This window comes from Erpetoichthys calabaricus, chromosome 3, assembly GCF_900747795.2.
Source record: "Erpetoichthys calabaricus chromosome 3, fErpCal1.3, whole genome shotgun sequence".
Classification (NCBI taxonomy): domain Eukaryota; kingdom Metazoa; phylum Chordata; class Cladistia; order Polypteriformes; family Polypteridae; genus Erpetoichthys; species Erpetoichthys calabaricus.
The window spans coordinates 162,478,641-162,504,119 of record NC_041396.2 but is presented as its reverse complement, the minus strand read 5'-3'; the positions used below and the strand labels follow the sequence as shown (position 1 = coordinate 162,504,119).

Sequence of the window (25,479 nt, the reverse complement as noted above, 5' to 3'; positions counted from 1 at the left end):
CTGAAATTAATTTGATTTGAAAAGATTTTGAGTTTGCATTCCTTTTTTGCACTTTTTTTTACACAATACAGTGTTGATATTCTAATGATAAATGTTTTTCATGTTTGCTTTTTGGTATTTATTAGATTTTTAACAGTACTCCAAAATTATTATTGCTGACCGAGAAGTTTATGTTCTGCCACTTTATTCTATTAAAACCGCAGTATGGCTTGTTACATGTGCAGTTTACTTCCTCCATCTATATTCCATAATATACATACCATCCCATAATATGTAGTTAATCCCATCAGCATTACATTTAAAGTAACAGATGTCTCTGTAGTTGCTACACGTTATTTATTAGATTAGTTGACGAATTGAAAAAATTATCGCTGGACTAATCATTTCTAAAAAAAAACAAAAAAAAAAAAACAGTTATGTGCAGCTGTAAAAAGAAGTGCCAGAACGTTTAGGAATTGAGGACACAATGTTGTGAGCATAATAAGAAATTGATATCATATGGAGAACTTGTCTGTCAGTGAGCTTTTGCTGCTTTAACAATAATAACCATTGATGGCTTTGCTTATAGCTGTGCTGCTTTGTCTGCATACAGGTAGGTGGTTGGTGGTGTGCAGAACAAAATGTTTATCTCCCACTCAACCCCCACCCCCTTACACTTTTTAAAATAAAGTTACTAGAAATGTCTGTGATCTGACAGATACTCCATTTTTCTTTGTTCCCTTCCAATGGCTACAGGGTTACGTTTCTTTTACTGTAAGCATCCAGGAGGCCATGAAGGCTTTGTGTTGTTTAAATGGTTAATTTTCTTTTATGGAGTAATGTGAAAAGATCCGAAAAAAAGAGAGACACTCTATTAACAAACAGCAAAACACACTCTGCATGTTTGAAACCTGCTTAAAATTAAATGTGCTAAATTTGCCATTACACTCACATTTTTTTGTAAACTTTTTATATGTTTCTGATTCTTTATACTTAAAATTGTACTAGACTCCTTAACTGTTTTAGGGCTAATTTGTTTTTTGTTTCTTTTCTCCCAGGGCTGAATATTTTTCCAAAAACTAACTTTTTTAAAAAAAAGAACACAAAGCAATTGAAATCAACAAAAAATATTTACTTTTGACAAATGTTACTGTCTTGCATGTTGTATGAGCCTGCATACTCTATGATTTCACATACATATCACATACATTTTACACAGCAAAGTCCTGCAAAGTCTGATCTCGCTCAAAGCAGCCAATTTCAGTCATTGCCACATTGCACTGCTTACAATATGTGTTGCTTTGGTGCCTACTTTTCAATTGTCTGTTGCTGCACTTTCTCACATATATTGTTAGTGTGTACTGTAGAGAGACAAGCCACCCTTTTGCCATTGTGCCATGCCACTGCCACCAGGTTTTCTGCCCGCATGAAAACCGTATTGTCACCTCTTTTCATCTTCAGCCTGTCTGGCTTCATGTGTATCCTGTTCACCCTCACTGTGCCATAAGCTCCCAATTCTTCTGCTCTGTAGCTCCATGAACAATTCTGGGCATGTATAAAAATTGTCCAAATGTACACAACATGACCCAAATGTTCATAGCCCTGAAGCAGCTCCAGCACAACCTGACTTGTCAAGGGACAGTTCTCTCTTTGAAAGAAATACTTTCCTGTATATGTATTTACTTTCAGGCAGAAACCAGTGTTTGCTTCTGCCAGTACAAAATCCTTTATGCCATACTTTGTGGGCTTGTCTGGCATATATTTGCAGAAAAAAAGGGGTCCCTTTTATTTTATCATAGATTCATGTACAGACAAATCACAGCCAGGCTGATAAAATTGTTTCTATGTTGGTTCCACAACTTTATGCATGGCGTTATAGCCTGGCTCACCCCATGGGATTTGCTTCTGTTTATTGCAGAAGTGAATAAAACTTTGCAGCATCACGTACCTATCATCACGCTGCATAACCTGTCCAAAGCCACCAGGGGACAAAGCACGTTTGGACCAATTCTCCCTGAAGTTACATCACCAGTTCTGTCCCATCTCTATTTGTAATGCCACAGCGCGCTTCATCTCGTCTTTTGTTGTGGGTTTCCACTCTGAAAAACGAGAATGCGATGCAAGCGCAGCCCACGATTCAAAAAGTTTCTCTGCCTACCTGTTTGTCTCGTCTGTCAGTAGCTGAAAAGCAGCATCAGGAGAGAGCAGCCTGAAGTAGTTCAGCAGCTGGTGATCTGTCGTGTCCAACAGCAAGCTATGCCATCTTGTGAAGTCCGGTAGCCAGTTCGGCTCCCATGGATCAATGTCTGTGTATTCCTCCCACGCGAACCTTGCCGTAGATGCATCGGCTGCATGAATGCGCTCAGCTGGCGCGGCATCAGCTGATGCCGGCTTCTCACTCTCTTGTTCGATCTCTTGATCACTGTCAATAAAATCCAGTTCTGAAAAATCAGAGTCCAACTCCGCGATAAACATTGCGCAAAACATTGTCTGCCGAGTGTTTTCTTTTCTGCACTCGCTTTGCTCCCTTGTGACATGTCGATGCCATCTTGCCATTGTTTACATTTCGCAACTCACACACACGCAAGGATTAGTTGCCGAGTCAACGAGTCTAGCATTCCTCCAAGCACAGATGGAATGCCTGCGACGTGACAGTGAGTTTTGTCGCCATTAACAGCTGATTGTCGCCCTCTATCCCTGGATGTCGACTTTTGTCGACATTCGCCCTCAACCCCTCCTGTCGACAAAAGTCGACATCCGCCCTAAAAGAGTTAATATTCCTACTGGAGAAAAATATATACGGTATATTTTTTAATTGGTTGTATTTGAAGCAATAACATTCCATACAGTTAAGTCAAACTTAAACCAGAATTCAACCCTCACCCAAGAAAATATAAATCAATAAATTTAGTACCTGGATATGATAAAACAAATCAGATGGTCCATGATGATCAGATCATTCTTTCTACATCCTATGCTGAAATGCCCTCTACACAATACCCACCTTTATTGATACACAAGGGGATGTCCCTCTCTCTGTCACATGAAATTCAAGGTCTATTAAATGTTTACTGTGTGCGAAAGCTTAAACATGCATCTGTCTACATCATATATAATGCTGGTTGGTGGTTGCTTGTATTTTGAAAGTGCTAAGGATTACTTAATTACTGATTTTAACATGCCTGAAATATCAGAGACCTTTTTCTTTTAATATTTCCTTTGCTTTCCATAAGGGGCTGTATTATAAACCTTCTGGAATCAATCAGATGTTACTTGTGCAGTTGATACTAATCAAATATGCAAATACATGTACATCATTGCTGAGTGCACATGTTGTATGTCAGTCTTAACCTGTAGTCAAGGCAAGATTTCACACCTCTTTATTTTTGTATAATATTTCCATTTGTATATCGAGTTTCAGAAACGTTTCCTTTGCTAATTTTTTAATGTCTCTTTGACAAAGTTTTCCAGATACATTGTCTAAAAAACTTCTACTGTGTGCTTATTTTTTGTTTTTTCAATGGAGAATAACAGCCAATGCCTTTTGAAACTTGTGCTATTTTTTTAAACACTATTGAAGGTTACCATGTATGTTAAAAGGTTTATAGCATTCTGGCTTACATACTATACTCTGTCACAAGACTTCAAAATGCAGTAGTTTTTGAACTATTGTAAATATTTTCATTGAAGATTTCAGGTAATAAGTATTCTTTTCAGATAAATTTGTTGTAGTCTCAGTCACATGGGATTCCTGAATTCAGTGCTAGAAGTTTCTAAATATCTTTGCTTACGAAAAGCATGGAGAATCTCTTCTATTGAATCAGACATCTGCAGATTATGTTAATTGACTCTAAACTGACCTGTTAACACTAGAATTACCAGAGCCTACGAAAAAAGTCGTATATCCGGCCCACCTTAAATCGCTTCTTAAATCCGTTCACACCTCTCCGCCAGCATCCTTTGTCCTCTAAATGTGCTGATAAAAGACAAGCTGCCAGCAGCCGGCTATTCCATCCCCCCACCGACTTAGAACGTGAGCGAAGTTTTCCCAGCTCATGCCTTGATTGTTTACCTGGGAGTGAAGTGGAGTTTTACAGTGGAAATAACAGATCATTATTCTAAAGTAATCTGTGTAAACACATTGTTAAAACAGAAACTTTGTCATATTTTAGTAATAAATGTTACAAAATGTAGTAGGCATAAACTATAGAATATATAAAGCCCGAGTCCCAAAGATCAAATAAACACTTTCACAAAAGCTTCAAAAATGAATCAACCGCTTCTGTGGCGTAGCGCGTTAAGATTTGCCTCTTAGCGCAGAGCAGCTTTTCCTTGCCTCACAGACCTGAGTTCGATTCCCCGCTGGGGATGAAGTGTTGCTTTTTTTTTCTTTTCTTTTAAACCTCAAACGGACATAAAATTTATACATTGGTATGCACTGTCAGTTACTGAGATCGTTATATTTTCATGTGGGATGCTCCTTTTCAAATATTTTTTTAACAATTGAGACTGCAATTAACAGGAACAACTGTCCTTATAACTTATTTTTAAGATCCATAACACACAGACAGACAGAGCACTGCGTAATAGAGAGACAGACAGGCAGAGAAGTCACTAGATATATAATTAAACAGGGAAGCCACGTGTACTGAAAGAAAAAAAGAACATGTGCGTTGTCCCAGCTGCACTGAATAAGCGCAGGCGCTCTTAGTCAGATGGGGGGAGGGGTGATGTTAGAGCGCCTGCGCTTATTCAGTGCAGCTGGGACAACGCACATGTTCTTTTTTTCTTTCAGTACACGTGGCTTCCCTGTTTAATTATATATCTAGTGACTTCTCTGCCTGTCTGTCTCTCTATTACGCAGTGCTCTGTCTGTCTGTGTGTTATGGATCTTAAAAATAAGTTATAAGGACAGTTGTTCCTGTTAATTGCAGTCTCAATTGTTAAAAAAATATTTGAAAAGGAGCATCCCACATGAAAATATAACGATCTCAGTAACTGACAGTGCATACCAATGTATAAATTTTATGTCCGTTTGAGGTTTAAAAGAAAAGAAAAAAAAAGCAACACTTCATCCCCAGCGGGGAATCGAACTCAGGTCTGTGAGGCAAGGAAAAGCTGCTCTGCGCTAAGAGGCAAATCTTAACGCGCTACGCCACAGAAGCGGTTGATTCATTCTTGAAGCTTTTGTGAAAGTGTTTATTTGATCTTTGGGACTTGGGCTTTATATATTCTATAGTTTATGCCTACTACATTTTGTAACATTTATTACTAAAATATGACAAAGTTTCTGTTTTAACAATGTCTTTACACAGATTACTTTAGAATAATGATCTGTTATTTCCACTGTAAAACTCCACTTCACTCCCAGGTAAACAATCAAGGCGTGAGCTGGGAAAACTTCGCTCACGTTCTAAGTCGGTGGGGGGATGGAATAGCCGGCTGCTGGCAGCTTGTCTTTTATCAGCACATTTAGAGGACAAAGGATGCTGGCGGAGAGGTGTGAACGGATTTAAGAAGCGATTTAAGGTGGGCCGGATATACGACTTTTTTCGTAGGCTCTGGTAATTCTAGTGTTAATGAGCAAGTGTACGTGTGTTAGTATTTGCAGATGTGGCCTGACAAGAGAATGGGACCTTTTCAAAGGCAGGTTCCTGCCTTGAGACTGACTGATACTGCCAAGATAGGATCTTGTTCCCCCACAATTAAGGATCTATAGTGAAAGCAACCATTATCAGGCAAATTAAAATGAAATGTGTTATTTATTACCTATTTTATGCTGAATTGCAGCAGGTACAGTAAGTTGTATTGCATTTGTGGTTTAGCAGAAAGAATAGTATATCCATTAATTTTATAATTTTCACAGAATTCTTGGGTGTTGAAGAAAAGTTACTGTCATGTCAGTTTATAAAATTAGTTGTACTACACGGTTAGGAGAGTTGAACTCGGGCAGCTGAAGCAATTAAAGGGTGTTCAGAAAGAAAACAGTTGTTGAATTGTAGAACATTATATGTTATGAGCCTTTTTTTTTTGAGTGATTATTTGACTTGTTAGCAAAGAACTGCTTTCATGATTTTTTTTTTCTTTTTAAGGGAGCTAACCTTGTTTTGGAGTAAACTACAGCAGAGAGTAGAACCCTCGACACAAGTCTTTCTTGACTGCTGCCGCCGATTGTCCCAGCTTTCTAAAACAGTTTACCACATTTTCTTTCTGATTAAAGTCATTCAGTCAGAGGTAAGAATCTCTGAATCAGAAATTTGTTATAAGTCACGCGTTTATATTATATATATTGGTAATACATTACACACTCCAGATATATTACTGTCACCACAATACGGAATTGAAGTATAAATACTTGTCCAGATCAGTCAGACCTTGAAAAATCAGTGCAGTTATGGTTATCGCTTCTTATCAGTTAAAAGTTTACATAGCTTAATAATGTATACTAAAGATCAAAAGCTAAAATTTGTCATCTTGCCATGGCCTATAGGATCTGTCCCTAACCCTCTTACTCTTAACATTACAGGTTACCTCTTTTAAGGAAGCAGTATTAATAGGTGCTCTTCAAAAATGCCGTTACTCTGTCTTCCTATGTATGATATTATAGCTCTTTGTATGTGCTTACGTTTTATTTTTACAAACTGCACACATTTCTGAAGTACTTTCCTGTACTCTTTGCAAAAAATATAAAAACACAACCAAAAAGATTAATTGATGGTCTCTTGCCCAACTCAGTCTTATTCAATCCTAAAAACTATTTTGTGACTTTGGCCATATGCTGCAGAAAATCTCATATCCTTAAAACTGAAACCATCTTTCTGAAAAATTGTGCAGCAACTAACTATTATTGTTTTTCCTGGATCAGGTTTCACCATTTTCTGCCTTGAAACTTTTAGACAGTTTTGGAACATTCTTTTGACATGATTTGATCATGCACCAGCATGTGCATTTACTTCTAGTGCTTCTCTAGTCTTCTTTCTTATGCAAATTTTCTTATTTACATAGTATTACATTACATTGTGGTCATTAAACCTTAAATTTGTAGGCTGCTAGTTCAGTTATGATGTCTATGTTACTTTGTCACTTAACCTGCCTGACGTAGCATCAGTTAAAATATATGCAAAAGTAGATCAATGTATCTCAACTTAATATGTCCTGTGGTCATCGGATAAGTATGATATTAACATACACTCAATGGCCACTTTATTAGGTACACCTTGCTAGTATAGGTTGGACCCAATTTTTCCTTCAGAACTGCCTTAATTCTTACGTGCCATAGATTCCACAATTGCTGGAAACATTCCTCAGGGATTTTGGTCTATATTGACATAACATTACGCAGTTTCTGCAGAATTGTCGGCTGCACATCCATTATATGAATGTGCCATTCCATCACATCCGTAAGGTGCTCAATTGGATTGAGATCTGTTGACTGTGGAGGCCATTTGAGTACAGTGAACTCATTATCATGTTCAAGAAACCAGTTTGAGATGATCTGGCAATGTGACATGGCTTGTTGTTCTACTGGAAGTAGTAATCAGAAGATTGGTACAATGCGGTCTTAAAGGGATGGACATGGTTAGCAATAATACTCAGGTAGGCAGTGGCATTTAAATGATGATCAGTTGGTACTAAGGGGCCCAAAGTGTGCCAAGAAAATATCCCCAACATTAGTATACCACAACCACTAGTGTGAACCATTGATATAAGGCTGAATGGATCCATGTTTTCATGTTGTTGATGCCAAATTCTGACCCTACCATCCGAGTGTTGCAGCAGAAATTGAGACTCATCAGACCAGACAATGTTTTTCCAATCTTCTGTTGTTCAATTTTGTGAGTCCGTACAAATTGTAGCCTCAGTTCCTTGATCTTAAGCAACAGGAGAAGGCACCTGGTCTGGTCTTCTGCTGCTGTAGGCTCATCTGCTTCAAGGTTTGACATGTTGTACGTTCAGAGGTTCCCTTCTGAGTACCTCAGTTGTAACAAGTAGATATTTGAGTTGCTGTTGCCTTTCTATCAGCTTGAACCAGTCTGACTATTCTCCTGTAACCTCTGGCATCAACTAAGCATTTTCCCCCCAGAGAACTGCCACTCACTGGATATTTTCCCATTTTGGACCATTCTGTATAAACCCATGAGATTGTTGTGTGTGAAAGTCCCAGCAGATCAGCATTTTCTGAAATACTCAAGACTAGCCTGTCTGGCAGCAACGGCCATGCCACTTTCAAAGTCACTTAAATCACCTTCCCCCATTCTGATGCTCGGTTTGAACTTTAGCAGGTCATCTTGACAATGTCTACACGCCTAAATGCATTGAGTTGCTGCCATGTGATTGGCTGATTAGTATTTGCGTTAACAAGCAGTTGAGCAGGTGTACCTAATAAACTTTCCGGTGAGTGTACATGCATAGGTGTGGTATTAATATAAATACATATGTTAAAGTATGTTTACACATTTACATAGCTATTTCAACATATTGGATGTGTTTCTCCGGAGATGATGTTTATTGAGAAATTACAACTTTCTGAATCATTTACATTCAGTATAGTAGCACTTGATCCTAATCGAACCTAGTGAAAATTTTTTTTTTTTTTTTTTTTTTTGAAATGTTATTACTTTTGATCACTTAAGGAAAAAGGAATGTAAGAATTAATTTTGTTGTAAATAAAAAATGAATTTAATTATGTTATTTAGGTAGGGAATTGTGAATGTGATCTTTTTACTTTAGGACACTATTTGGCATTTGCTTCATGTAATAAACATAAAATCTAATAGAGGCATTGGCGTTAATAAATGCTAAATACAGCAGACATTGCTGTAAATTAAATCTATTAACAACATGCTTTTGATTGTTTCTTAGTAAAATGTAGTTTTTATTAGACAGTATGCAGGATTTATGCAAAATGTTTTGTGTTGTTTAGAGAGATTGCTGAAATATTTAAACATTACGATAACTTATGACTATGCAGAACTTTCAGTATTGGCCTGCTTTATTCATTCATTAAAATATAAACATTTGACAAACTATTCTTTAAATTCAGTTTTATAAGGAATATTGAAGTATGCATTGTCAAGATAGTACTGTGCAAAAAAATTCATAAGATGTTTTTATTGGACTGTTTAATATTAGTGAACACATTTATTGACCTTTGAAACCTCAAGTTTTTTAATTTAAATTGCAGGTTGAAGACGGAGGACTTGCAGCATGTATTGAATTGTGCATTCGAGCCCTAAGAATGGATTCTATCAAAAATACAAATATAAAAGCAACTATCTGTAAGACTATCATCTGCTTGTTACCTAATGACTTGGAAGTGAGGCGTGCTTGCCAACTTACAGAATTTCTTTTGGAGCCTACTGTTGAGTCCTACTATTCTGTTGAGACATTATACAATGAACCTGATCAGAAACTAGATGTTGAAAACCTTCCAGTGCCCAATTCACTACGCTGTGAGCTTTTGCTGGTATTAAAAACTCAGTGGCCTTTTGATCCAGAGTTTTGGGACTGGAAGACGCTGAAACGCCATTGTTTAGGCTTGATGGGTGAAGAAGCTTCTATTGTATGCTCCATAGATGAGCTCAATGACAGTGAGGCTTTTGATCATCTTGACGATGAAGATGGACAGAAAGTTCTGGAACAAGAGTTCAGTGGACTTGTGGACTGCGTTTTTGATGCAGAAAATGCTTTTGATGATTTAGATGACGAAAAACAAAAAAAGAAGGATTTTAAAAAATTAAAAGAAAAAGGATTTATATCTGCTAGATTTAGAAATTGGCAGGCTTACATGCAGTACTGTGTCCTGTGTGATAAAGAATTTCTTGGACACAGGATCGTAAGACATGCCCAGAAGCATGTTAAGGATGGGGTTTACCATTGCCCAATATGTGCTGAAAGTTTTAACAGGAAAGAACTGTTTGTCCCACATGTAACATCCCATGTAAAACAGTCTTGCAAGGAAAGACTTGCTGCCATGAAATCTAATAGAAGGAAAATTACATCAGCTAAAATGCCTACTTCTAATATTGTCAGTCAAAAAGTTAAACCTAGTGAAAAGCAAGAAAACAGGCCAAAGAAGAAAAACAGACTATATTCAAATGATTTTGTAGTTTTCAATGATAATGATATCTCAGAAGATGAAGTCAAAGGAAAACTGTCAAAAATTGCGCTTGCAGCACACAGAGCAGAATACAAAGAGGAATATACGTGCCCTGTTAATGACTGTAAAAAGGGCTTCAAATATTTCAAAAATTTAGTAGCTCATGTGAAAGGACATAAAAACAATGAAGATGCTAAACGGTTCCTTGAGATGCAGAGTAAGAAAGTAGTTTGTCAGTACTGCCGTCGCCAGTTTGTCAGTGTCACCCACCTCAACGATCATTTACAAATGCACTGTGGTGTAAAGCCCTATATCTGCATACAGGTAAATTGCAAGTCCAGCTTCTCTACTAACTCTGAATTACTAATACACAGGAAAGAACATACAGTATTCAAAGCAAAATGCATGTTTCCAAACTGTGGAAGAATTTTTTATGAAGCCTATATGCTATATGACCACGAAGCTCAGCATTACAATACATTCACTTGCAAAAGTCCAGATTGTGGAAAAATATTTCATTCCCAAGCAAAACTGGATCTGCACCAGGAAGATCATCTAATGCAAACAAATAATTCAACTTCTGAAGAGCATGTCGTAGAATCAGAAGAAAAGCAAAGTGAGTTACCACTAGCAAGCCAGATAACTACAGCTACTAAACAAGGTCTGCTGTCAGAACCCCTTAGTCAAGCTACAGTAATGGAAGCTACTACCACTCAGCTACTTGAGCCAAGCTCAGTGAACTTAAGTCAGTCATTACCACTCAATTTGAACCCAGTGGATGTTGACCCCACACCAGAGCCAAATCCGAATTTATTACAACCAACTAGTCAAGCTATATTAAGTCCAACCATTTCTCAAGAGATAAGCATGTGCTCTCCTAAAAACGATTTTCCTCTGGATGGCCCAATTCAGGCAGAACACAAAGCAGAGTCAGGAAGTAGCTTACCTTTTGAGGGTATTGTAAGCATGCCAGTCAATGAAATTTTAAATAATTCAGCACTTGAACCATCAGCTGAAATTCAGGCACAACAGCCAGTTAAACAGACCGAAGTTTATCTAAATGGTCTTTTAGCAAATGTTAGGGTCACCTCAACTGAAGCAGTAGCTTCAGTCACACTGTTAAAAAATGCTGAACAGGTTGCCGTTAAAACTGAATCTCTGGATACTGAAAAAATAATTATGAAGCAGCATACAGAAACAACTGGCAGTGTTTCGCATGATGCACATTTTGTACCTCAGGCAGTGAAAGAGGAACAAAAGATTACATTTCCACCAGCAGCAAATCAAGGCAATCCCCCTGTATCTGGAGAGACTCAAGTAAAAGTAAAATACAACTGTACCTTTGATGGATGCACTCGGACATACAGTTGTACCAGAAGTGTTAGCAAACACATGAAGGCAGCACATGCTGAATACTATGCTGCTCTGATATTAGCTCGAAAAAACAAAAAGCTTGCAAAAGCATCTGGTGCACACCCTGTTTCTAGTGAAGGCCGTGTTTTTTCAGTACCTTCTCAAATGGCCAATGATAAGCTACCTATCTGTGCATCAGAAGTTGGTAAATTGGTTAACCCACTTTTCTCATACCAAATGGGAAGGCTTCCAACTACAGTGACTATGCCATCTTTGTCATTAAAATGTGAGAGCAATCAAGGTCATGCGCCACCAAGTCAAGCTGAGAATCCTTTAAATCCTGGCTTTTTTCCACAAGTTGAAACCACTACAAATCAGGTACTGCCTTTGCATAAGGAGATGAATGTAAATCCTGTCCTGTCTATAAATGCTAGAGGAGTTGGTTCTAACTTGTCTTCCAGCTCTATTCTGCCTTTGCATAAAGAAAGTCCTGCAAAATTATTATCTCTGCATTTGCAAACACTGACTAATCAAGTTTTGTCACAAATCAGTGCCACAGATCCTGAACTGTCTCCACAAAACTCTGCCTCAGATATGCTAAAATGTGCTCAGACTGCACTGATGAATGTAGTTTTAGCATCACAGACTAACACAAACCCAACTTTGCAAACAGGAATAAAAAATCTGATTATGTTTCCACAGCCAGAAGTAGATGCAAAGACTGATATTCCTTCACATGCAAAAGGAACTGATCATTTCATTTTAAATGAAAAACCTAGAAGTCCATTTCTGGCATCTCATTTAACTGATGGCTCAAATGTACATTCATCTTCTGAAATGAATAGCACTGCACAGCCAAACCATTTAGAAGGTGAAAAGAGGCCGGTGCTTTTGCCTTTGGACTGTGGGGTAAATCCAAGAGAGCGTGCGCAAAATGAAAGCTTTTGTAAAGTTTATTCATCAAATTTAGTAAAGACTGAAAATCCAGGGAACACTTCTGAAGTGGGCAGTTCTCCTAGTACAGATTTATCTCACATACGTGAACTAAATCCTGATTTAGCCAATGCTATAGGAGCCCACAGTAATCCATTGCTACCATCTGTGGTAGAGAGTGTTGGACAGACATTATTGCCATCCTGTCTTGAGAGTCCAAAGATTCCAGGGTTACCAGAGCAGCTACAGGCTTCTGTGAATCCACTATTTATGCCACAGCTTGATTCAAACTCATTTCCCATCTTACCCTCTGAGGCTGAACGAGGCCCACAAGTTCAAACCCTCATTAATTGTGACTTTCCTTCTGCAGCTAAATCTGCTCAGGCAAATGCCATGAGTTCTCTTGAAACTGATACAGGTGCATTGAAAGATGAAGATACCACTCTTAAAGTTAAGAGAACTAAACACAATAAAAGAACAAAATGGCCAGCTATAGTGAAAGGAGGCAAATATCTGTGTAGCCGTTGTTTCAGAGAATTCCCAAGTCCTAAGTCTTTAGGTGGGCATTTATCTAAGAGGTCTCATTGCAAACCAGATAATGAGCTTCCTGGAGAAATTCACCAAGACAAAGCATCTTTACTTCTCAATGATTTACTAAATTCATCAAATTCTTTAAATGTACATCAGCTAGCTTCCCAATTTAATTCTAACCAGTCATTAGCATTAGATACCCTTCCATCAAGGTTTTTACCCGACTCAGAAAGTAATGGGTCATGTGCTGAACTAAGTGAAGGAGATCAACAAAGTGAGATTATTAAACAAGCTTTGGAAACTGCAGGCATTAAGAACATATTTGAAACATCATCAGTCCTGCAGCAATCATTCCAATCTTCCCCTGTAAACTATCAAACAGAAACAAGTATCCCTGAAAGTTCAGTTATACAACACACTGGAAAAATAAAAATAAAATCTGAGAACACAAACTTTCTCATAACTCAAGAAATTAAAAATGATATAAACATGCGCCCATGTAATGAATTTTTAAAGCAGGAACAGCCAGTGTTTTCTTCAGATATCTTTTCTGATAACCTATTAACTCAGATGTTGGCAGAAAATAATTCAATAAGTAATATTAACTTGGATTCAAACCCATTAAGCCAGTTGCTGCTTGCTGATCAGACGAGTAAACAAAAGTGTGATACTGAGTCTCCAGCCACAGCCAGCATTCCTCAACAGAACACTGTGCCAAATGAAAATTTACTTACTGCAATAACCAGTCTTTCACAGACATTTATGCCAAACCAAATGCCTGTGCATAATTCTTCACAGCAATCAGTAAATTATTGCAGTCCACCTAATACCAATCAGAAAACAATTATGGTCAAGCAAAAAATTCAGGCTCTGTTATTTAAAACTGAAGATGTGAATGACAAGACAACTGATGCCACACCAGTATGTACTAGTGCACCTAATACTAATCTGCAGGGAAATGGCCATCTTGAAATTTTAGGTGGTAGTAATCCCCAAATGCCAGGACTAAAAAGCCAAGAGATTAAATTTAATAATTTCTCAAATTACGGTGTGGGTCAAGAAATGAAACAGAAGAATGATTCCATTTTGCAAAAACCTATTTTGGAGGCACCAGTGAGTAGCTCTAATTATGTGCTCGGTTCCTCCCATAACTTGAGCACATCAACATCACAGGATATTACACCTGATCCTATAAATTTGCCGACCAGTAGTTTTCATGTCGCACAAATAGACAATGAAATACTAGACATACTAAGAGCATTTCAGAAGCTAAGTCTTGAGACAAATAGCAATGCCACCATTATTGGCACTTCCACTAGTGTGAAACAATATAATGGAGTAGCAACAAGTGAGCAAACAGATGTGCTGCTGCCTGACTCCACTGTCAAAACTGATTTGCAGTCCTTTGAAAGCATTATTAAGCCTTTTGTTTGTGAAAGTGAAGGTTGTCCTTACAGTGCAATGACTAAGGATGCTTTGTTTAAGCACTACCATAAAATACACAATTATGATGAAGACAAGATGAATGAAATCAGGAAAAACCAGCTGAAGTTTGCTCCATTTCGCTGCCACATTTGTAATAAGACATTCACTAGGAACTCTAATCTTAGAGCCCATTGTCAGGCAGTGCATCACTTGTCACAGGAGGAAATGGTCAAGTTGAAAATAAAGAGACCATATAGTAGAAAACCTGCTCATGAGCTACCTGATACAGAGCCAGTACAGAGCACAATTGTTGTACAAGGGCAGCATGTTCCTGTCCATCCTGTTGAAAGCACATTTGCCACTCAACAATTGACTGCCAGTAAAAGTTCAGAAGAGTGTTTATCTGATGCACATAATCAGTCTACACAAGCATCTTACTTCTGTCTTGATTCACACAATGGACATGTTCCTGAAAACATATTTAATGGTAGACCTGACCAGTCTTCTAAGACACTGTCTACAACGAAACATGATGCATTTCAACAGATGTCTGCTCAGCTGCCAATACAAGGACGGATAGTACCAGAAATTTCTGTAACTGAATCATCTGTTACCACACACGGGTTTCCATCAGAAACATTGCAACATACATATAGACCCCAGCTGGAAATCGTGCAGCCCACCATTTCACCGTTGGTTGGAGATTTGCAGCCCATAAACAGGCTTCCATCTGAAACACTGCAGCAGCACACCCTTCAGCCTGCTTCCGGTGCACAGCTGCCCGTCCTTAGACCAGCATCAGGAATCCTGCAGCCCCTCCTCAGGCCCACGTTGGAAACGCTGCAGCCCCTCCTCAGGCCTGCATCTGGAACACTGCAGCCCCTCCTCAAGCCTGCATCTGGAACACTGCAGCCCCTCCTCAGGCCTGCATCCGGAACACTGCAGACCACCTTCAGGCCCATGTCGGGTACACTACATCCCACTTTCAGGCCTGTGTCAGGAGCCCTGCAACCAATCCTCAGGTCCACCTCAGGAACACTGCAACCCATCCTTCAATCTACATCAGGAACCCTGCAGCCTGTTATCAGAGCTTTGTCTACTATACTGCAACCTTCCATCAAGTCTCCTTCAGCAACCATGCAGCCAAACAACACACCTCTTACAGCAACACCACATTCTTCCATCTGGCCTCCTACGGGAGTGTTGCAGTCCCTTAGTGGCCTTGCTTCAGGAATTCCACAGTCAACCATCAGCTCCCCATTGGCTGAGCTGCAACCATCTGTTACTTCTCAGTCATCAGTGCTGCAGCCTACCATTAGCTCCCAGTTCATAACATTGCAGGCCACAATCAGTGCTGCAGCAATAACACAGCCACAGTCTGGTATGGACTCCCATGGCCTGCTGCATCAGCAATTGGTTAACACTAGGCCCTTAGTGGAGGAGTTTCAACAGCATCCCTCTACTGGATCCCAAGATATGACATGTCAGAATCCCAGGATAGAATGCCAAGACGTGGCACCTGAAAATCCCATCACAGGAGCCCAGATTGTTATTCCTCTACAGTCCAGCATGGTATTCCAGGAGATGCCACCTCAGCAGCAGCTAGCACAGGATCACCAGCCCAGTATGGAGTCCCAAGATGGTGCTACTCAGCAGCAGCCTAGGATAGTGTCTCAAGAGGGTATTCACAAGTGGGAGCCTAACACGGGGTCTCAAGAGGGTATCCCTGAATGGCAGCCCAGCACAGCTTCTCAAGTGATTACTGCTCAGCAGCAGCAGCCCAGTGCCGTCTCTCAAGAGGTTAACCCTTGGCCGCAGCCCGGCACAGGATCTCAAGAGGTTAATCCTTGGCAGCAACTCACCACAGGGTCTGAAGAAGTTAACCCTTGGCAACAGCCAAGTACAGGTTCTCAAGAGAATACATTGTGGCAGGATACCAACACAGCATCTCAAGAGGGTGCACTTTGGCAGGAGCCCAGCATAAAGTCTGAACAGGTTATCCCTTGGGATCAACCCAGCATAAAGTCTGAACAGGTTATCCCTTGGGATCAACCCAGCATAAAGTCTGAACAGGTTATCCCTTGGGATCAACCCAGCAAAGAATCTCAAGAAGCCACTTCTCAGCAGCAGCCCACCACCGAGACTGAAGAGACCTCTACTGAGCAACCGCCCTCCACTGAGTCTCATGTGGTCACCCCTTGGCAGCCATCCACCACCGAATCACAAGAGGTCATCCCTCAGCAGCAGCCCACCACAGGGTATCAAAAGATGACCCCTCAGCAGCAGCTCACCACAGAGTCTAAAGAGGTCACCCATTGGCAACAGCCCACCACAGGGTCTCAAGAGGTCACCCCTTGGCAGCAACCCACCACAGGGTCTCAAGAGGTCACCCCTCGGCAGCAGTCCATGACAGGGTCTCAAGAGGTCAGCCCTCGGCAGCAACCCACCACAGGGTCTCAAGAGGTCACCCCTCGGCAGCAGCCCACCACAGGGTCGCAAGAGGTCACCCCTCAGGAGCAGGCCACCACAGGGTCTCAAGAGCTCACCCCACAGCAGCAGTCCACCACAGGGTCTCAAGAAGTTACCCTTCCACAGGAATGCAGCACAGGATCTACAAAAGTTAGCCCTCCACAACAGTCCACCACAGGGTACCAAGATATTACCCATCAGCAGCACACTTGCACAGGATCTCAAGAGCTTTCCATTCTACAACAGCCCACCACAGTGTACCAAGAGATTAACTCTCAGCTGCAGCCCTGCACAGAGTCTAAATCACTTCCCCCTCGGAAGGTCAGCATGGATGTGCAGGAGGGTGCACTGCAGCAGCATCAAAGTGGATGCCAAAACACTCCAAATCAGCAACCCATAATAGACTCCCAAACAGTAGTAACTCCATTGCAGCTGACATGCCTGGGATCCCAAAAAGGGTCATTTTACCAGCCAAGCGCAGGGTCACATGAGATGGCTCCTCAGCAGCATCATTTGCCCAACACAGAGCATCAAACAGGAACACTTCAGCAGCCCAGTACAGTGGCCCAGGCTTCTCTTCAGGGTCCCTATAAAGTATTTCCTGAAATGGTACAGCAGCCTCCACTCACTTTAGAGTCCTCGGTCCAGCAGCAGCAACATCCTGTTACAGCAGCTCCAGCACTACAGTTGCAACATCAAAATCCTTTCACAGGTCTTTCTGTTGCACCTCTACAACAGCAGCCTACTACAGGTTTTCTGTCAGCTGCATTTCCTCAGCAGCCTATCATTGGATCCTCAGCAACAACTCCGAAGCAGCATACTTTTGGGTCCCCTGCAGCAATAGTGCAACAGCCCATCTTTGGATCCCCTGCTGCAATGCTGCAACCAAAAATGATGTCCAATGCAGTGTTTCAGCCCAAAATTGGATTGAGTGCTCTGCTACAACCAACAATAAGACCTCAACCAAAGTTACAGCCAGCTTTCCAGCCAAAAGCTAATCTCCAGCCCGCTGGCCAGATGAGGTCAAAGCTACTATCAGACAGTGGGTCTCCAACAAAGATTCAATCCATTGGGAAGGCACCCACCCAGCTCCAAGCAAACCCTATATTTCAAGCAATGCCACAGGCTAAGAGCATTTTCCAAACAGGATTTCAGCCAGGCAACAGCTCTGGGATACTGAGACCATCTAGCTTTATATCCCCATCAAAATTTCAACCTACTGCTGGGCCAAAGCTACAACATAGCATTTTGGCCCCAGCTAAGCTAAAGCACCCAATTTTGGCCCCCCCTAAGTTGAATCCCAATGCCATTTCTTCATCTCAGGGGAAGCCTATTATTGCATCCTCTACAATGTCACAGCACACTTCAAGTGGCCTTGCAGGTGTACCTGGGCTCACTGCTTTTGGGCTTCCTTTAACCGGAGAACCTTCAGTCCAACAGAATATACCTGGACAAGTTCTCCCTGACAAATCCAAACAAAATATCTCAAAACCAAAAATGGAAAAACCAAAAAAGACATCAAAACCAGAGGAAAAAAAGCAGAAAACAGAATTTGAAACCTCTAACAGCTTTAGTCCCTATAGGCCATACCGCTGTGTTCACCAGGGTTGTTCAGCTGCTTTCACAATACAGCCCAATTTAATATTACACTATAAAGCTGTACATCAGTCAGACCTACCAAAGTTTGAACAGGAAAATGAAGATGAACTAGATGAGTTAAATGACACAGAGTTGAATCAGATGCGAGAGTTGAGGTGCCAAGTGAAGAATTGTTCTAGAATTTTTCAAGAAGCAACCAGTCTTTTCCAGCATTACACTCAGCTTCATGAGTTTAACTTGGAGCAAGCTGGGAATCTTATGTCCAGTATAAACTTGGGAAGATTCCAGTGTGATCAGCCTAATTGCAAAGTGAAGTTTACAGTCTTCTGGAAATATATTGGTCATCTTGAAATGGCTCATGATGTACGAAAAGTTTTGCGAAATGAGGCAGCAGGAGTATTTAAGTGTGACTGTGAAGGCTGTGATCGTGTATATGCAACAAGATCAAACCTCTTGCGACATCTTTTTCGAAAGCATAAGGAGAGTCATAAGGCACATTTAATTAGACCACGCAAAAAATTACCAGGCCAGGAATATGCATCATCCATCAAAAATGCATCAAAAAAGCTATGTGTTGGAGGAAAAAATAATAATGGAAAAAATGTACTGCTTAAGAAATCAAAACCTAAATTTCCTGTTATAGATGAAAAAAAGAAAAAGCTAATCTTTGACCCAAAAAGTGAAATAATTCTTCCTTTGAAGACATGTGATGAGGCTTTGGCAATGTGTATAAAAAAATTTCCAATGCAATATCCTTGCATGATAAAAGACTGTGATTCTGTTGTTAGCAGTGAGCGTAATATTATTAGACACTACAAAACTCACAACCTGGTTGAAGATTTTATACTACAACGAAGAAGTCAGCTCGTCCTGTGTAAGAAGCGTTTGCCTCCACAAGCAAAGAAAGAATATAATGAATGTGAAGAAACTGAAAAATCAGAGGTAGGCATCTCAGACAAAGAAGACTTCAAAGACACTTGTGTTGAAACAAATGAAACTGAAAGCTGTCAAGCTTCCTCTCAGAAAGACAATGCTGAAAATCTGTCAAATGTTTTAGCTTCAGATTTGGCAGAAGAGACTTTTCCAACCAAATCTATTTTACAAAACCTTGAAGAGAGACAGCCTGTGACAGATTCGAGTTTTTTAGCCAGGAGTAAAAGAGGAAGGCCAATAAAAAAAAAACACCATGAAATGCAGACAATCACTAGTCAGAAATGCAATGAGGATTTAATTACACCTGATATGGCGAATGATTTAAGTAGCTCTTGCAGCAGCTCTGAATGTGCAAGTACGTCTTTTTTAACTCCGGTAAAACGGCCACATTGTCATAAAAATACTGGTTTGAGTACTTTTAGGCCTATGGGTTTTGAAGCATCTTTCCTAAAGTTTTTGGAAGAATCTGCAGAGAAGCCCAAAAAAAAAATTAAAGAATCTGAACCAGATAATGTTACGCCAAAAGAAGAGAAACCTCCACCCCCTCAAAATGAAAAATTGATGCATGAAATCTCCAGTTTGCACTCAGATTTGCACATTAGCAGTGAAGATTATGAAAATGTTATTGACTTCAGGAACCCATTAAACCTCCAGTCAGTCAATAATGTAAAAATTGTAATGGACGATACATTTTCTGATGGTGCTGGTCTTTTGCTTAAGCAGCTTCAAGAGATGCGTCCCACGGTTGTGCTAAAGAAATGGCTGTGTAGTTAAGTATGAAGTGTAAGGGGAGAAGAATTTTATCATCAAGTAAACCATTGTTCTCAGGATAACAGCAGGTGAATAGACTGCATTAAGTTTTGTTTGTTTTTTTTTTTCCTTTCAGAGTTTAAGGAGTAAATAGTTTCATTACTCTTTGTTTCTGTTGAATTGCTGAAAGATGTAAGCCAGTAATGATTTGGTTGTTTATTGTTCAAACATTTACATGTAGTACCATTTCATGCAAGTCCTCTACCCATTAAATAAATATTAGTTGGGTTTACATCAGCTGGCATCATATAATTGTAAAAAAAAAAATGGACACGCATACATCTACACAAAGGCAACTAATTGTCATCAATTAATACACATTTACAAATGGGACCCTAGTGATGTGAGATTGTTAAACTGCTCACTACACTTGCAGTAATTGCACTTAGGATGAACAAAAACACTAACATTTATTTTAAAATGACCATCTCAGTTTCACTAATGCCTTTTTTCCCCCCTCATGTTTCCGGAACATAATTAACTTTTTGAGAGAAAACCATTCGGTTAAACATAGCTGTTTGATCTTCTGTCTATCTACGTAGCAATGTTTATTTGTTCTTAGCGTAAAGATGATTAAGCTTATTTAAATATGCCTAATTTGTTTTCTTTTGTGTATGTCATTGTCACTTTCTTAATACTGTCAGCTGTTTGTTCATTCATTGTTTTTCATATGGGCTAAAAAAGAACACAAAGTATTGCAACTTTTTGCCTGTGCTGAGGTGCTACTTCTTGACAACAGGCTCACTTCTATTGTATTTTTACACTCTGAACAATAACTGACATTCCTTTGTCAATTCTAATCTCAAAACTCAAGATTAACAATCACTCAACTCTGATCACCTAGCTGTTTCCCAGATCCAGTTTTAAAATAATGTAAACTCTCAATGTTTAATCTCGTTCAGCCCTTATGAAACTCTTTATTAACTATAAAGACAGTTTTCTATGTGCATAAAACTTTTAAAAGTTTTACATATGCCTATTTTATCTAACAACGTATTATCTTCAACTCAACTTTTTTAGAGTGTTGTGTAGAAAATTAAGCTAAACTCTAGAGCATGTTTGTAACATTTGATGCTTCTCCCTAGACAAATTAAGTTGCCTTCCAAAAAATATCATGGCCATGGTCATGTAAACTTTAATATATCCCCATGGGACTCCCATTTTTTATTGTTATTTTTTTCTTCAAAAATACCTTTATGTACAAATATGATTAGGGCAGATTTCTTTTTTCATAAATGAAAGTGTTGTGTATAGTCTGTGATTGGTTCTCTTTTGTTCACTGGCCATGTAAATTGTAAGTTGTAGATATCTTTTGTGTATATATTTATTCTTTGAAATCTTTACTGCCACCAGCAGTCTGTAAGTCAAAACTATTAAATCCATCATTTTATTACAGTTTTATACTTTTCCTGTGGTTTGTTTGTAAGTCATGCTTGTTTTAATTTTCTAGTAAATATGTATAAACCAGCAGTTCATGCTGTGTTAACTTGGCTTTAAGCAAATGAAGACAAAAGACAGAGTTTAGATGAACATTTTCTCCTTCTTCCTATAAGCTGCTAAAATCATATTTTAATGTTTTTAGTAAAATACGTTTTCATTTATAATCTTAAAATAAACCACACTCACATCCTAATACTACAGAGCCCTGTAGGAGTCAAACTAACTTGTTTGAACAGATTCAAACATCCCCCCGACTCTTGTTTCAGTAGTACGGAGCTCCTTTCCATATTAATTTGTTTGAACAGATTATTTTTCCCCATTGTAGGCCAATTCTCGTTATGGAGCCCTGTACAGTTTTTGGCATACAGTTCAGTGAGCTGTAAAGTGTGTGTTAAAATCAGTAAACAAGAAGAGGAACTCGTTTGAAGACCACCATGGTTGAAAAGGTTATTTTGAGGAGTCCTGAAACGAGTTTCAAACATAGAAGTTGAGAATGGATTTATGGAATTTTCTCTGAGAAAATGATATTCTGGAGTCAGTGGTGCAAACGAATAGAAGAAAAAGTTAGTTTAAATTCTAGTCGATATTGGCAGTGAACAGCGAAGAATATAATTGCATACCAGGAAAAACAAATAGCTACTGAAATGAGAAAATAGTAATCAATTCGAACGAATTACATAATTCATTCAAACTTTTTCTTTTTTTTTGGCCTGACACCTATGGGAGCTTTGTATAATGCAGTCCAGTTGCAAGGATGCTTGTTTTAACATTATGAAGTTTTCTCTCTTCATATAAATCCAGTATACAGAAAATGAGAGTAAGAAACAGTTTTTTAAAAAAAAATTTTTTTTTTTTTGCTCTTAATAGGGATAGATATAGAGGTCCTCAATCACGGTCCTGGAGGGCCGCAGTGGCTGCAGGTTTTTGCTCCAACCCAATTGCTTAATAAGAAGCACTTATTGCTCAAGTAACACTTCTGCTTCAATTTAATTGTTTCGCTCGTTAAGATTTTGAACCCTTATTGCTTATTTTAGTCTTAAACAGCTGTAGTCTTGGTTTTTAATTGCTCCTAGTTAGCAATATCATGCAAATGACAAAAGAGACCAGCATTTTTCCATTTAGCTTGTTACCATTTACACCTGTGTGTTTATCATGCACTATTGGGTTTAATTAAATACTTGGAAGGAAAGTGAAGAGACAAAAGTGAAGGACTGAGAATTACTCATCCATTTTAGTCTTCAAGTCATTTGGATATCCTTAGAAAAGGGAAGAAAATCTAGGATATGAGAAATACCTGACATAGCAGAGTTAAAGCATTAACAAGCCATGAAATTAAATTATTGGCAAGAATTCTTTCTAATTAAGCAACCGGGTTAGAGCAAAAACCTGCAGCCACTGTGGCCCTCCAGGACTGTGATTGAGGACCTCTGGTCTAGTAGAACTAGCCATGGGAAAAGCTAGGGAAAGCACAATAGAGTATTATCCCGATATTTGGGTAATGACACAATAATATTTGTGGGATTTTTTTATGTTTTAAAATATTAAAAATTGATTCCATGTAAAGTAATTAAGTCAAAGTTGAAATAATATACCTGTAGACAAAAAATTGTCAATATATTAGATCTAATAGGAAGAATACTTGAATCAGTTCCTTTTACTTAATTTTTTTTTAATTGTTAAAGAGGATTTCAAGATTCTTAGCAGTCTACAAAATAAGATTTTAATTACTCAGTTACTGTATGTAAAGTCCTATTTGGACAAGATTAGTTTTACACCAGGATGTAAAGTAATAATTACCAGAGGACCTGTGTAATTTTAGTCCCATACAAATTGTTTATTTTAGTAACTTTTTTTTTACTACACTTTCACATCTCAGTAAAGATTATACAGCCTTTTACTTTCTCTAACAAGTTAGTAAAAAGTCATGTCTGCTTGATAAACTACTTCCTTGCAAATCGACATGTCAGTAAAATTCTGTCATTTGAGCAGTTCAGAAGATACTATACAGAGGTCCTTCTGTAACAATTACTTTACCCAGTGCCTGAAGTGGGTGGAAAAAGATCCTTAGGAAATGCACAATTTATATCAAATATCTTATTTTCTTTTTTTTTAATTTTTTTAATTTTAGTCATTCCATACAAATAGATCAGTTTTTACAAAAAATAGGATTGAAAACAGATTGACACCCACCCCTGACAAAGAGAGTATGGCCAATGGGGTAAACCTTAAGGCTTGTAAACATACCTAAATTGATTAGTTTAATAGGGTAATAGAGATGAATGGAGAAGAGAAAAAAAATGCGGAGAGAATTCCTTACTCTGTGCTTTAAGAGCTTATTGTAAAATATTATTGATTACATCCTGCCAGGTTTTGAAAAAGTTCTGTACAGAGCCTCTGAGAATTTGATTTTTTCCAATTTCAAATAGTATAAAACATCAGTTTCCCACTGACTTAAAAGAGGAGAATTAGGATTTTTCCAGTTTAGCAAAATAAGTCTGTGTGCCAAAAGTGTAGTGAATGCAGTCACAGTTTGTTTGTCCTTCTCCAATTTAAACCCCTCTGGAAGAACACCAAACACAGCTGTTAATGGGTTAGGAGGGCTTGTGACACGAAGGCTGTTAATTTGGTGCAGGCCCAAAACATGTGACCCAGTGAGGCTGGAACTTGATTGCAGCGTTCGCAGGTTGGATCTTGTCCTGGAAACATTTTGGACAGTTTTAAGCGCGACAGATGTGCTCGATATATAATTTTGAATTGAATAATTGTATGCTTTGAGCATATGGAGGTTGAGTGAATTCTCTGTATTGCTATTTTCCACTCCTTTTCTGATATATTGATTAAGAGATCTTTTTCCCATTGTCCTCTTGGATCTTTGAAAGTGTGGGACTGTAAAGTAATTTTATATGTTGTAGAGATGGTGTTTAAGTCCTCGAAATTGAGCAATATTTTTGCCTGCATGGAGGAGGGTGCAAGATGAGGAAAATCGGGCAGGTTCTGTTTAACAAAGTTCCTAATTCGAAGATAGTGAAAGAAATGTGTAGCTGGAAAGTTAAATTTGGAGTGTAATTGTTCATAGGATGCAAATATGTTGTCTATGTAAAGATCTCTAAGCAATTTAATCCCAAATCTTTTCCAGATATTAAAAACTGCATATGTTTGCGAGGGTTGAAAGAGGTGGTTCTCTTGCAGGGGTGCCACAGATAAAAGATTCTCCATCTTAAAATGATTTCTGCATTGGTTCCATGTCATGAGTGAGTGAAGCACAATTGGGTTATTAGTATATTGGCAATAACTTGGATTTATTGGGTTACAAAGCAGGGAATATAAAGAAGTACCGCAGGATTTTACTTCTATTGCGGACCAAGCCTGTGTATGTTCATCTATTTGTGTCCCATGTTTTTATAGCTTGTATATTTGCTGCCCAGTAATAAAACTGAAAGTTGAGTAGAGCCATGCCACCTGCAGCCTTAGGTCTTTGTAGGGTTGTTCTTTGGATACGTGGGTGTTTTGAGTTCCAAATAAATGAGGTTATTGTTGAATCTAATTGCTTAAAAAATTATTTATTGATGTATAATGGAATGTTTTGAAATAAACAAAGAAGCTTAGGAAGAATATTCATCTTAACAATGTTAATTGTTCCAGCTAGAGTGAGATGAAGAGTTGACCATCTATGCAAGTCTTGCTTAATTTTTTCCATACAGATGGCGAAATTTTGTTGATAAAGAGCTTTGTATTTACTTGTGATATTTACCCCTAGGTATTTAAACCGATCTGCAATAATAAAAGGAAAGGTGTCCAATCTGATATTGTATGCTTGAGAATTCACTGGAAAGAGTACACTTTTATTCAGATTAATTCTGAGACCAGAGATCTTTTGAAATTTTGTAAGTGCTGTTAAGACTGTAGGC

The 25,479-nt window shown here is 38.7% G+C and overlaps 1 protein-coding gene across 16 annotated transcripts in view; it reads left to right on the top strand.

The window, feature by feature from the left end:
• The window catches only part of znf292b (zinc finger protein 292b), a 109,566-nt gene extending 88,040 nt beyond the window's left edge, over window positions 1-21,526 (top strand). Inside the window, exons 7-11 of one of the 16 annotated variants that reach the window (XM_051925263.1) lie at window positions 6,072-6,213; window positions 9,164-16,120; window positions 16,160-16,315; window positions 16,394-16,705; window positions 16,745-21,526. In XM_051925263.1, the coding sequence (XP_051781223.1) occupies window positions 6,072-6,213; window positions 9,164-16,120; window positions 16,160-16,315; window positions 16,394-16,705; window positions 16,745-20,095 (10,918 nt within the window). In that variant the 3' untranslated portion in view covers window positions 20,096-21,526. Of the gene's footprint in view, window positions 1-6,071; window positions 6,214-9,163; window positions 16,316-16,393 lie in introns of all 16 variants that reach the window. The other 15 variants (XM_051925272.1, XM_051925269.1, XM_051925268.1 and 12 more) reach the window with 15 other exon arrangements.
• Window positions 21,527-25,479: the final 3,953 nt, after the last annotated feature.